Here is a 14189-nt window from a genome sequence, read left to right on the forward strand (position 1 = left end):
CATGGCAAGGGAAAGATTTCCACCTAATGACCAGGGCAGAGTTACCATGCAAAGGCTCGCGACTCGTATCTGCCCAGTTTGAAGCGAAAACGGATATATAATACGACGAATGCTGGTTTGACGGCTCACGCGAGAGAAAAAAAGACTCCGGTGCTGATCATTCACGTACTTTTACGCGGGATTCGCGATGCCGAAATGACGCACCTTGAGTTGTTTTAACAGTTGCAGATTTTTTCTTCACATTTTACGCGTGGTAGAATGCCACAAGATTCAAGTGCCTTATTTACACATTTCATTGGGTTTTTTTTTGTTCTTGAGCCACTCGGAATATTTGCGCCATCATCAGTTAAGAGAGAAGTGGCATCGCTGAGAGGAAACGGAGTTTAAACCAGCAGTTACGTTAGTTTGTTTTTCCTTTAGAAGTAGCAGCGCCTCACTCGCGCTGCGTCGATGACTCTAGACAACTTAAAACATTCCGCGATACTCACAACCTTATTTAAAATGGCTGACGATTATGATTTAATAGGTGCTTCGGAGTTTATTAAAGGTAAGTATAAGCTTCAGAGGATTTTATGAATAACTTTGATTCATTGTGTTGCCATCATCAGATAGGTAGTTGGGTGTGTGTGTGTGTGTAAACCATTTTCTGACACCAACTTTTTCTGTGTTGCTGTAGATATTTCTTATTAACTTATTATGTATTTGTTTGTTTTCCAATTATTTTTTTTATATAATATTTGCGTGAAAAATGCTTTATTAAAACATATATTTTTTTAGTATTTAACTATATATAATTTCCTATAGGTAATGCATCAACCCTGTTACCATGAACACCATTTCCAACTATTTTAACTTTTTTACTAAAATGAAATTCAAAACTTTATTATGACAGCATCTCATTGAAGACAAGTGTCTCATCTTTTTTTAATAGAGGACATTCTTAAATAGTCAACCCTGTTAACTTGATTTTGTAAAGGCTGATTATTGAAAATGTATATATTGTAATATTATAGTCTATTACTAATAAACACTTTGTAGTGTCCTAAAGCACGACTCGAAATGGCTAAAAACCGTCAACACTGTTATTCTGTTACTTATATTGAATTTTTCAATTGGCACAATGCACTTTACACCTACATTTATGCTTAAAGACATCCTTTATTTGATAGAACATGTAAAATCACTCGCTTCATTTAATGACCCATGTGGATTAGATTTGTGGAGATACCTATTTTTGTCAAATCTGGTGAGAAATAACTTTGGAATAACTAAAGTTCAAGTAATGTGATAATTCACATCTCGTTTTTTAGTGTATTTAAAGCTACAGTCCATTGGATAAGTCCATTGTTTCACATGATTAAGCCCAAGCCAATAATCTGATGATAAAACCTTATCTCTGAAGAGTATTAATAGTTGTTTTATAACTGTACCAGCTTGTTTAATTGACCATGTGTATTTTTTTTCTCTCTTTTTTCAGATCGACTCTATTTTGCAACCTTAAGGAGTAAGCCGAAAAGCACTGCAAATACGCATTACTTTAGCACGGATGAGGAGTTTGTGTACGAAAAGTGAGTTTTCCCTCCCTCAGTCATCTTTCAAAGCCAAAACCCCCAGCAGGCGAGAAATGGTTCCACAGTCTGTTACATAACTCTTTAATCAAATGCATCCTTTAGTAAAAGTTGCATTTTTATCTCCAGCGTTCCATAATGGATCTGTCAATCTTTAATTTAAAATTTCCGGATGTGGGGGGATTAGTGAAAAATGGAACTGATGTTCTTCACATCATTTGGACAGAAAAGAGTTTTTGAGACTGACTTCTAAAGATGAAATATGGTCTGTTTTGAGGGCCCATCTTCTTATAATTGCAAAATATAATGTCCAGATACAAAAAAGTACAACTTTATTATTTATATTTGAAATTACAAGAATGATTTCACCATATCCATAGTACATTCCAAAAGAGACAACAACTTTTTGTCTATGTCAGTTTAACACCTACAGTGGCTTGTTTCTTGGTGTTTTGGCCCCAGATGGAGTACAGTCAGAGGCCCCGGGGCCCCATTAGCCTGAGCCATAGTTAACTTCTCAAATAAATGTATGAATTATTTTCTTCATTAAACGATGAAGTTTCATGATATTGTTCTTTTGTTTTTATAGCTTTTATGCCGATTTTGGACCCCTCAACCTTGCAATGCTGTACAGATACTGCTGTAAACTCAGCAAAAAGCTCAAGGTGAGTCAAACACCTGCTTGATTTATTACGTTCCTCCTGAAGAATGTGCAGTATGTAGCTATAACAATAAAAAAAAATCTGAGGAATTTGCACTCACACCCCGTTCGGTGGATATTTTGGGCTGTCCGATGTGCTGACGTTTCCTTTGTTTGTAATATGGGATGGGAATTTAAACTTAATGACACAGCATTGAACTTCAGCTACAGTTAGAAAACATTCCATTCAACCCTCACTTTATCAAGTCATCAGCTCGTTTTATGCCATGTCTGTAAGGCAAAACCGCGTGTGCTCATTTTAAATAAAAGCGACTTTGACCAGAGACTCAATAGGATATATCACATGCGTCTTTAGCCATGTGCCTCCTGTCTTTTTTAATCTTTGACTCACCTGTTCTGGCATTTTAATGTGGACCGAGAGTGTCTCCTGAGACCACCGGATGTTCTTGGCTCAGGGCCTTTATACAGATCAGCAGTTCAGGCCATGAAGAGATTTATTCTTTATGGAATATTTCTGGTTTGGTACATTTGCGTAATGCTGATTACCACAAAAATCCACTTGTCCCTACTCTTCTTAAAAAAAAAAAGAAAAAAAAAAAAGAAAGAAAAGAGAGCAAAAAATAAAGATTACAACTAGCTTACAATGTAAATGAATGAGAATTTGTAAATGATTAATATAAAATAATCACTAGCCTTTTCTGTGTGGAGTTATCCAATTTTACAACTTTGTTGCCTTGACAAAGCAAGTAAACCCTACAATGACTGTAAAAACGATTTAAACTGTTTTACTGCTCAAAAAAATACACCGGTTTTAACAGTACAATTAATAGAAGTGCTTTGATAAAATCAAAAGCTTAATTTCAACTACATTTCTTCACATTTCAAAAATTGGCCAAAAGTTAAGTTTCTCACTTCCATTTTTGCTTTTTTTTTAAGAAAAGAGGGACAAGTTGAAATTACTTTTTGTCGTAATTAACATTGTCGGTTGCACTTGACTTGTACTGAACCCGAACTATTCCTTTAATCCACAATTATACTATATAAAACCAGTCAATTAATTAAATTAATGCCAGATGGACATTGGCACATTGCGTTACACCAATAAACTGCTTAGTAATTTCTCTCAACCTCTTCGAGTCTTTAAGTTCAGTCTTTATCCAGAGGTTTAGTAAGTAGTCATTTAGTTGTCGCTTTTATCTAAATGCTATTCAGGGACAATCTTCCCCAAGTGTAGCCAAGGGTTAAGTTAAGTGCCTTGCACAGTGGTGGATCTTGTTCACTTTGGGGATTGAAACAGTAGGCCAAAGTTTCACTATTCAAGTCCAACTTTTTCTTGTAATTGTCATGGAACTTAACAGGATATCAGCAAGGTATTCATCGGTCTCTGTGCTCACGGTCTGCTGAGAAAGTGAGTTTCTTGTTATGTAACCATTCTTGATCTCTAAGGCCTGATCCTCGCTTCTATCAGATGCAAACAAATGTTGGGATTAGACGTGACCTTTTTCCCGTATCCAGACTTTAGCAGCAGCCACTGGCATTGGCCTTGCCATATGGTTCATGCGTGTCCTAAGGATTTATGGAGGAGGATTGGATGTTCGAGTACTGCTCTGCATGCATCACTTGTGATGGGGAGGGGCATAGGATCCTTCCCAATCTATCAACTCCCAATTTTCCATTCGATTGCAAATATAGACACTTTTTAAAGGGTGATGTTAGGTTGGGGGCAAGTAGCATTAGGTACTTAATTTGGGTTTTTACTAGTTGCTTTCCAAAACCTAGTGAGCTGCCTTGCTTGCTACTAACTACATAGGCAGCTACCTTCTAAGGTAGCATCTTAACTGGAATGAAACCCCATGGTGACTGATTTGGAACACTACATAGGCGGAACCTCTGTGTGCCTCTCAAAATGATTTACATTAGCGTATTGCTAAGCTAACAGCACAACGTTTGCTAGCAATATTCTGTTTTAAATTAAATAAGTGCACTTATTATTAACATTTCTTTTGTTCGCCGCCTTAGTTTTTTTAACTTTCCGAAATGCATTCTGTTATTACCTTCTTCACTAAGGATATTTGTGGTTCTACCATACCTTATATATTTTGTCTAATGTGTCTTCAGTAGTCCATTCCAACCACCTGCCTTTTGGAAAAAGTACCTTTGTCTAGATGTGCAGTCTAGTTAGGAAGCTCGGTTGGTTTTGGAACTTAGATACAATATTCTTCTCTTTTAGCAGAGTTTAGAAATGTAGTTGTTGAGTTTCATCAGCTTTCAGGAGCATAAAACGGTTAACTCGACACAACGCCGACTTTAGTTTCCAATTAACCTATATTGAGAGGTCAGCAAAGAGGACGAAGCCCCAAAGCACACAAGAAGTTTATATCAATCTACAATAGTGTCCATGTAGATTGATTCTGCTGACATGTCCATTCTCCTCTTTAAGCATCTGTCTAAGGTAAAGGAAGGTGTTTGAATAATCAACCATTTTATCTTTGTGTTTGTTCTGTGTTTCTGAAGCTGGCAAGGTGTAGTTCTCTCATGTGTTCATGTTGTGGAATGTTAAAGGTAAAGTCCCGTGGTAAAGGCATGATGTGTTTTCTTCCTAACCACTTTCACTACGTCCACACCCATCCAACCACATGTGAATGTCCCTGCCTGTTTCTAATTTACAAGTTGTTTCCTTAGAGATAACTTTTTTTTTTTCTAATGTCACTGGTTTTGGGCCTGTATGATTGGTTGTAGGCTGCAGGAACCACATAGCAGCAGAAGGGAAGCTTTGGTAGTATCTGTTCTAGTAATATCTGGTTCTCATCAGATCAGCTTTCTAGCATTGCTGAGCAGAGCTTTTGCAATCTCAAGTTGGTGCTTTCGAAACACAATCTGATTTAAAAAAAAAAAAAACCACTGTCAATCTTGAGAGTTTTTGAGTTGTTCAAACTAGCATAACCACCTCCTGCATGTGGATGTTGCTATTTTAAAAGAAAATGACCTTGCTGGGTGATTGCTAACCTTGTTTTGCCTGGAAAGTAAAAAGGGTTCAACTCTGTGAGAACAGATGACCTGTTTGAGAATGGCTAGAGAAAGGAAAAAGATCTTCAAACTAGTTGACATTCGATATTGTTTTGCTTATCGAATTAACTTGAAAGGTTTCAGCCCTGTTGCTATGACTCTAAAAAGATTATCTCTATATTTTCACTTTCCAAACTAGTTTGCATTCAGTATTGTTTTGCTTATTGAGTTGCCTCAGAAAGATGAAAGGGTTCAACCCTGTTACTATGACTCTGTGAGAAAAGGTGACCTCTAGATCTTCACTTGACTTTCAGTGTTGTCTTGCTTATTGATTCAACATGGAAAGATAAAAGGCTTCAACCCTGTTACTATGAATCTGAGAAAAGAAGACCTCTATCTTCACATTCCAAACTAGTTTGCATTTAATATTGTTTTGCTTATTTATTTACCTTGGAAAAGATTAAATAGTTCAACCCTGTTACTATGAAAGATGACCTCTAGATCTTCACTTGAATTTCAGTGTTGTCTTGGTTATTGATTAAACTTGGATGAATTTCTGAATATTTATGCTAAAAAATTAGTCAAATTTTTAAAGAGGTTCTCCTGTTAAAAAGGTTGAGCTCTCAGCTTATAAAGCTTTGGAAAATTCCTTTTCTTAGTTTTGACTTCGGTGTATATCTCTTTTTCTTTGGGGGTGGATTGTAGGTGGACAAGTTTGAATCCTCATTTGTTGTCCCGGCAGTTTGATTTCACTGTTATTCCACCCCTGACAAAGAGTGGCACAGGAACAGATGCTTTGAGGGCTTTTCAGTTCAGCTCAGATCTAGCACAGATTATTCTGAAGCTTTTGGTGTGTGCCTGTACATGAGTTGCCTTTTAGCAGCTACACGCTGCCTCTCGCGTGCACATTTTGGCTCACCTGCAGCACCTCCCTGTGCGTTACTGCAGCAGCTGGGGCAGATGTGGCAGCATCTGTCTCCAAATTCCCTCATGGTAAAGACACTCAATTGAGTTATCCAGAATACACCTCAAGCTAGTTTAAGCAGGAAAAAATGTGTTTTTAAGTGTGTGGAATTTATTGGTACTGAGATATCCGCTAATGAGATTCTCACAACCTGTTTCCCTAACATCTAACCAGTCATTTTAACTGTAAATGGGTTTGAAGTGACTTTTACATTAACCAAGATTTAAATTTTTAATTAAGACAAACCAACAAGTTTAACGCCATGATGCAGTTCTCTTTTTCCATCATGTTCACATAACAAAAAAGAAGTTTGATGCAGTGATTGATAATTTTGTTTTTTATAATAGCATTTTAAAGAAGTCTTTATATAATTTATATTGAGTTTCTTTCTAAATACTATTTTAATGAAAACCATGTTGAATGATTGATTTTTTGTTTTGTTTCTTTAAAATGTCATTTAACGAGTAATGCCGTTTTGTGATAAAATGCTTTAAATGAAAACTTTAATGATTGATGTAAATGTTGTTTTTATATGGAAACTTACTGGAAAGTAACTGTTGATCTTTTTATTTATCTTATGCAATTTGTAATTCATTTTCATAAATTTTTCTGTAATTTAAACTACATTGAACAGTTGATGTAATGCAAGCTATCTAAAATAAATTGCATATTTGAAATGTTTTCTTGTACTTTGCTTGCAGTGTAATGGATTTGTTTTTTGTTTCCAGTCGTTTACACTGACCAGAAAGAGGATTGTTCACTATACCAGCTTTGACCAGCGCAAACGGGCTAACGCTGCTGTGCTCATCGGTGCTTATGCTGTGAGTATCCCATCTCTTTCTGTCCTTCTGTCTTCCTCTGGCGTTAATTACTTTCGCCTGTCTCGAGGATTCATGCCCAGGACGGAATCTGTCATGACCCTGCAAATTAGCCGCTCAGCTGTTTCCATCAAAATCAACAATCCTCCCACATCACAGCATCGACAGCAAATTCATATGTAGTATGAAGTCTTCTCGGATGTTTGCCAGTGTCCTCATTCCAGCCTCCCCCTCAGAGAGAGCGACAGACTGCTGACTGACTGGTACATCCCCCGCGTTGTGGCAGCACAATAACTACGTCCTTGACTTACTCGCGTGCCAGTTTGTCCTGTTCCAATGCATTCATTCATCTATCCCACCACGTACACAGTGGCCATTGTGAAACGCCATGATTGAACAAGCGATGCCAGCCGATTGCGCCACTGGGCATCTCCACTTTTCCTCTTCCTGGAGCTCTCAAGGAATGACTTCGGTCCGGGCAGATTTATTACTTAAATGGCACCGTTAGCTTTGTAAAAGTCACAGCTGCCAGCTATAATGTGGGTCAGTGCCATTCTGATAATGTAAATGACTCCACAGTTTCTGAGCTCTCTAAAGGGTCACGGCACCATTTTTCTGCAGATATTTTAATCCTCTTTTTAATAGCATGCACTTACTCGAGTATATTCAGTTTATTTGTGCTGATTTGTACTGACAAAGCAGCTACTGTCTCACAATGACATAAGCCCTGGGAGATAAGAACGCTTCTTTCCTCATGAATATTGATGAGTCCTAAATGGCAACACGGAAAGGAAGTGTTATGAGAGATACTTCTCTAGTTTCCGTCAAAAGAAGCCACTGTTAACTTGTTCCTTCTAGATCTGTAATTTGAAATATTAGGGAACTGAAAAGGGTGATGGTGTTATACAATATCAGCATCCTTTTTTTCTTATCCTGGGCTATCCAAAGAGGGGGGTTCCGATGTTCCCTTGCTTCCCATTGGAAGAGGGCCATGAAGAGTTATAATCTGGCTTTTTGTATAATCTGATTTCGGACTGTTGTGATGCAATGGCTGCATGCCACCATAAATCCTGTGTTGAATGTTATATTTGTATATTATTTTCACTTATATTTTTTGGTTCTCTATCTACAGAGACTATTTAGCTACATTCACACTGCTGTTAAATGTGTCCCAAATGTGATTACCCCCCTTTTTATTTTTCATTTATTTTAAATAAATTAAATGTATATATTATTGACACTATTTAATCATTAAGATTGTGAATGTTAATGCAAAACACATGGATATTATTTTCTTCTTTCCTTGCAAACCTGGTCTTTGCAATTCTAATTATCTTGCAAATGCCTCTCAAAGTTGGTGTACTTCCTCAAAATCTGTCTACTAGGAATGGTCACATTTACCCTTTCAGTCTAAATTTAGTCTGAACCCTGATCCTGGTCTTAATTTAGTTGTCTTAAATGGAAACTCATTTTAGCTACCTTCATAAAACCCAACCTCTGGAGACTGCTGTCAAATCATGCGGATTCTCTACTGTAATGTGCTCAAGATGGATGTTTTAGATGATTCTCTCATATACTACTGTGATCATCTCCAAACTGCACAAAACCGTTGTTTCTTCTCAGCGTGGGCTTGCCTATCACTCTTTGCGTGCATGGATGTGCTGTCAATGTAAATTGTCTTTCTACTTGCAGTGAATCTTCTGTAAGTAGGTTTTTATTGATCCAGGCTTGTGTGGGATGTGTGTTTCTGGCAAGTGCAGATGTTTGCTGCTGATCTGCCCTACAGTAGATGACCCAGTTTTATCATATGAAGGAGATTATTGGTTGAACAGCTGGGGCCAAGATCTTCCATCGTTTCTCTGGGTCACATGGGACAGTAGGGCGCAACACAAACAAACAAGTGCTGACCCTTCTCATGGGACTGAACTTAATCTCCTGAACTGTTCAGCTAATTGTTTGTTGGTGCATATTTCATGAGCTTGTTCAGAAATGATACAGCTCTGGCCTCCTGTTGAACAAATACAGCCTTCACAAACAGTCAGTTGAACTCTCTCCTAGTTTGTCTTTTATGTTGTCAAGTACTGGAGAGCTTAAGATTAGTTTATGCAAAAAATATGCATTTACGTTGTTCCAAACCTGTGTGACTGATTTCCTTCTGTAGAACAAAAAGATGATATTTTGAAGAGTCTGCAGGTTGCTCTTTTCCATACAATCACAATAAGTGAGGACTAAGGCTGCCAAGCTTCATAAGATGCAAAAGTGCCAAAAAAAGTATCACAAAGTGGTAAATTATTATAATTATTATATTATAAAAAATTTTTGGAATAAAAGTTGCGTTTTTCATTTCCCACTCGTTTAGGTTTGTTTCATTCAGTAAATCTCTTTTTTATACTTATGTTTTTCATTCTTGTTCTATTCTGAATATTGTTACATTTAAAGGGTAACTATTTTACATGTATTTCTAATAGTAAAATGTGATTTGGACACTGCAACTTATCTATTTATTTAATTGTTTTTAAATCTCAAAAGTCCAATTTTGACTTATTTTCCGGAAAATACGGTAGTTATTTACAGAAAATCACATTTGCAAGTAGCAAAATGTCAGATTTGTGAATAAATCATTCTTGTGAGTCAAATCTTTTCAATTAATCAATTGGTGCAGTTTATAAAGTTAGTCTGAATGATTTTGCAAATGGAATAGAAAATATTCAGTGAATATTTAATATTTTAATTATTGTTTGCATTTTTGAAGCGCTGAAATTAGTTTCCATTTATTGTATTTGCATAGAAAAGAGCAATTAGCACAACCTTCAAATTTTCTTAATTTGTCTTCCACATCCAAAATAATGAGTATGTCAGTAAATTACATTTTTTTTTTAGGCTGAACTATCCCCTTTTCTGTATTTTATGCATGTTGGACAGCGTTGAGGTTCACATGCTTTCTTTTTCTTGTTGGCACTTCCCTGCTGCATTCTGACACCAAGCCACAGAAATGTTTAAGGAGTGAGCAGAGATCTTATTATAGAGCTCTTTCTCTCTGTGATGTCAAGAGGGATTGGCATGGATGAAGGGAATAGATGACCGCTAAAACTCGTCACTTCAGCAAGTCTGTGTTTGTGACTGCCGCACTGTGCCGTGACAAGTCGTCCCAACTTAAGAAGGGCCCCATTGTGCTGAGCCACAGCATCTCATCTGTGTGACACATTCTGCCTAAACATCACTTTCCTGAAAGTACATTTGTGTATTTGAACATGTACAGACATGGATAGGAAAAACGAATGAGTAGGCAGTTGGGAACTAATATTTAGATTTTATTTCAATTACAGGAAACAATTTGTATTAGTTTTAGTTAACGCTGGTGTTAAAGTCTATAAAATGAATTCCAAGCATTACTATTAAGCTGCTTTTCTAGTGCACTAATGTCATTTCCTGTTCCTGTTTCCTGTCTCAGGTGATTTACCTGAAGAAAACACCAGAGGAAGCCTACAGAGCCCTGATTTCAGGCTCCAATGCCTCATATCTTCCCTTCAGGTAAGACGGCCTCATATCCACTTCATCTGCAACATGGGAATGTACTTGGCTATGTGTAGTTCTCCTTAAAAAAAAAAACTTATCGCACGTTGCGTTTTAATCTGATTTCGCATGAAATATATTCTTTGCCCAGATAAATAAACAGGGAAAGTGGAAAAACAGCATGGCCATTTTTTTGCAAGTCATGAAGCTGACATCTATATTGTGATGCTCATAATTGCAGCAGGGTTAGATTTATATTGCTCCTACCGGTTGACATCTCTGTCTATAAATTTGGGATTACGGAGTCCAGCCGGGTCAGCGCACTCATGTAATCCCTTCTCTTGAGCTGAATTCTGGACTCGGTTCAAAACTGTTGCAAAGGACAGGACGTTTAAACCTTTGAGCTGACCACCATACATAAGGCTGAGTGCCCTTAAGTATTAGGAAACCCTTCTGTGGCAGGTTCTAGACTGGTAATCTGCAATGTCTGACTTGTGAATGAGTCAAAGGGAAGATTTTGTTGTGAATGGGGTCTTCTTGTTGAGTAATGGTGTTGGCTTTTAAAAACAACAATTATACAACAGTAACCTTCCAATAAATAATTCTCCACACTTAGTGCAAGTCTGTTTTTCCTGTCACACTATACGCAAGACGTAAGTTGTGGATTTGTGCCTGTGAGACTGCGGTTCTGTTATTTCACCACCTGTTAAGCCGACTAGCGGCGATGAATGCTGACTGTGTTGTCGCCTTTCCTCGGCTGCATCTCGGACAAAAAGCTGCGCTTGAACACACCAAAAGGACTTAAGGCGAGTGTGCGTTCTGCGCCTGTGTGTAAGTAAATATCTGTCTATATCAGCAGATATCAATAGTCTAAAAAAGGGAAACTGAAACTTGGACTGCAGATAAACTAACCGTAAACGAAGCAGTGCTTGCTTACCATTTTGAATACCAATCACGCTGATCACTTCGTTCCTCGATCTTCGTTACAATCGGCTCATGTTATTATGAAAATATTCGGGCATTTGATGGCTCAGGTAAGATGATGTAAACAGCCTTCTATCTGTGCCGTCTTGACTTCTTTGTTCACTTTCATCACTTTCGCTTTTATTCTCGTGCACTCATTCGCTAAGCCAATCAGAGTTCTCTCTCTCACCGACTGCCCGATGCCGATTCAACATGCTGAAAAAACTAAGTCTAACTTGGTATGTCCTGGTCTTTAGATGCCAGTTGTGGCTCCAAGCTGTTTCCTAAAATGACAAGGAACTCCCATGGAGATATTATTGCCTTCTCCTAAAACACTGTCCTTCTTTTAAAACAAATTCTCAATTTTTTTTATTACCATGTAGTTAGTATTCTGGGCTAGTCAATCCTCTTGGCTGTTTGTGGCCACCAGATGAGATTTGAGTGGCCCTGTCCTCCCTATTCACTGACCCAGAAACACAAAAGTCTTAAAGTTCACCCAGTCCAAGCGCATAGCTGCAGATTCTGTTATGCATGCATATATAATGATGGACAACAAGAAAGGCAGGGTGACCCTTGGCCTCATCGAACAGAAATGCTCATTGTTGTAGTGGACTCTCGTTGGCTAATGATTCGGGGCTGTATACACTGAATAGTGAAGAGGCCTTCATTTTCTGAATCTGCGATCTTCAGTGCAGTCCCATGGTGCTTTTAGCCAAGGGTTTATAAATGTATGGAACAGGCCATATATCTGTACTTTCTGAGATGTGCTGTAAGTGCATCCGGTATAGATTAGCTCTGGCCTTCAAACAGTTTGGAAATGTCAGTCACTGGATGCTAACAGGAAACAGCAGATTTGTTTTACTGTGCAGTTATTAGTGCTTTTCCCAGAAGGCCAAAATCCCCCTTTGCTCTTCTTCAGAACACATACTTTCATACTTGTCATCAAGGAAAAACCTTTTACTCATTGACCATCACTGGTCTGTGAAACAATTTAAACTAAAAGAATTACATTATTCATTGGTGTGTTTATTAGTCAACACATCTATTGTTTTTTCCCCTCTTTGTGGGAATTAGTTCAAATGCTCTTGCGCAGTTTACTTTTTGAGAGATTATCCTTTAACACTTCTTTTTTGAGTAACAGTTGAGCTATTCTCAAAAAATGTTGACGTTCTGAATTATAAAAAGTTTGTTTTGAATTAATTAAAATTTTTCCCATTTAAAAATAAGTATTTATTAAATATATATAGCATTTATTCAGTGTTTATCTTGAGGTGTGCAAAATGATTTCATTTTATTAAATAAAATGTTTGCTTATGAAATTATGCCTTGTATATGTTGAAAAGGAAAAGGCAAGGCACTTATTAATCACTTAGTCATCACAATTATTTTAAGTTTTTAAGATTTATAAAACCATAACTGCTCCTTGGGCTTGTCTACACTTGTAGGGAAGCAATTATTTACTGTGTCTTCCCTATTATGTTTAATGTTCAGTGGCATCTAGGACAACCATTATTCCATATTAATGGAATTAAACTATTTCAGTCAGTTTTGTTGTGCTTATTGTATACCTGAAATTGTAACATGGACGGTACACTTGTTTTATGGACCTGGTTAGGGCAGGATTTTGATATGTGGTAAAGTAAAAGCTTAAATTACTAAGACTCAAGACACATCGGTCTACTGGTCCCCAAAACCATTCATTGAGTATGAAATCCTGCGGTATGTTTAGTAGTCGTGCCTCTTATGGCACTTCTTCCACTCTGTTTGCCGTCCTGTCTATCTTGAAGGTTGATTGGACCCTTGTTTCTCCACAAAGATGTGATTGTTAGCAGCAGTGTAGCTGCGCAAGGGAAGAAAAGCGCTTTGTCAGTGTGCCCCCCACTTGGCTGCTGTAGCCATGCCACTCGTGGAGACAAACAGTGCGACATGGTTATGTAATGCTTAGCAATTGGTTAATTCAGAAAGTAAATAGTTGTGTTGTTTATGAGAGGGAACGGGGTTCCTGATGGGAAACAATGAATGGGCCATACCATTCAATAAAGGGAAGCTGTGTGTGAGACCCATGTTTGAGTACCAGAGGAAGAAACTACATGAGGTTGTTGGATGAAAAGGTATGTGTAATTCTGAAAATAATAACATGAAGTGCTACAAAGTTCAAATGAAAGGATCTCTTCAGTTACATTTTACTTGTTCCAGGCTTGAATGGATTTTGGTTGTCTACTATTTTTAACTGTGAACCTGACCTTTGGCTGATCTATTCTGGATCATTGTGGCTAGAAAGTATGGTTTTGATCCATCTTGCGTAAGCAAATGCTTGCTATCCGACCAAAATATCTGCACATTGATCTTGGTTGCAGAGTATTTTCTCACACCAAGTCCTACATAGAAAGAAACTTGCATAATCAACAAGTATCCACCCAATAATGGAATGCACAACATGACCTGAAGTTGTCTTCAAGCAATATATTTTTAGAACGACATTTGAAGTAACTTGAAAATTCAAGTTCAAGTTGAAAACCAAGTTCAGCTGGTGTGGGTTTGTTGTTCAGGTTTGGAGACTGTGCTCTAGTGCCCCGGATGGAGAGCTTCAGTTTTGGATGAATAATTTAGACCTTGACATTGCTCACCCATTATGTAAGAACAGTGAAGAATTTTTCCCTGTCTGCCCAAATATTTGGTAATTCTAAGAGAAAAGC

General features: G+C 37.5%; 1 protein-coding gene across 4 annotated transcripts in view; it reads left to right on the forward strand.

Moving 5' to 3' along the window:
- cdc14ab (cell division cycle 14Ab) overlaps positions 1 to 14189 on the forward strand; it is a 47258-nt gene that overhangs the window by 6528 nt on the left and 26541 nt on the right. For 2 of the 4 annotated variants that reach the window (XM_079889843.1, XM_079889840.1), the window contains exons 1-6: positions 1 to 547; positions 1478 to 1568; positions 2158 to 2233; positions 4744 to 4791; positions 6928 to 7020; positions 10469 to 10548. The exon at positions 1 to 547 is cut by the window's left edge. In XM_079889843.1, the coding sequence (XP_079745969.1) occupies positions 451 to 547; positions 1478 to 1568; positions 2158 to 2233; positions 4744 to 4791; positions 6928 to 7020; positions 10469 to 10548 (485 nt within the window). In that variant the 5' untranslated portion in view covers positions 1 to 450. The remainder of the gene's footprint in view (positions 548 to 1477; positions 1569 to 2157; positions 2234 to 4743; positions 4792 to 6927; positions 7021 to 10468; positions 10549 to 14189) is intronic. The other 2 variants (XM_079889841.1, XM_079889842.1) reach the window with 2 other exon arrangements.

Source organism: Squalius cephalus (assembly GCF_949319135.1).
Source record: "Squalius cephalus genome assembly, chromosome: 13".
NCBI lineage: Eukaryota > Metazoa > Chordata > Actinopteri > Cypriniformes > Leuciscidae > Squalius > Squalius cephalus.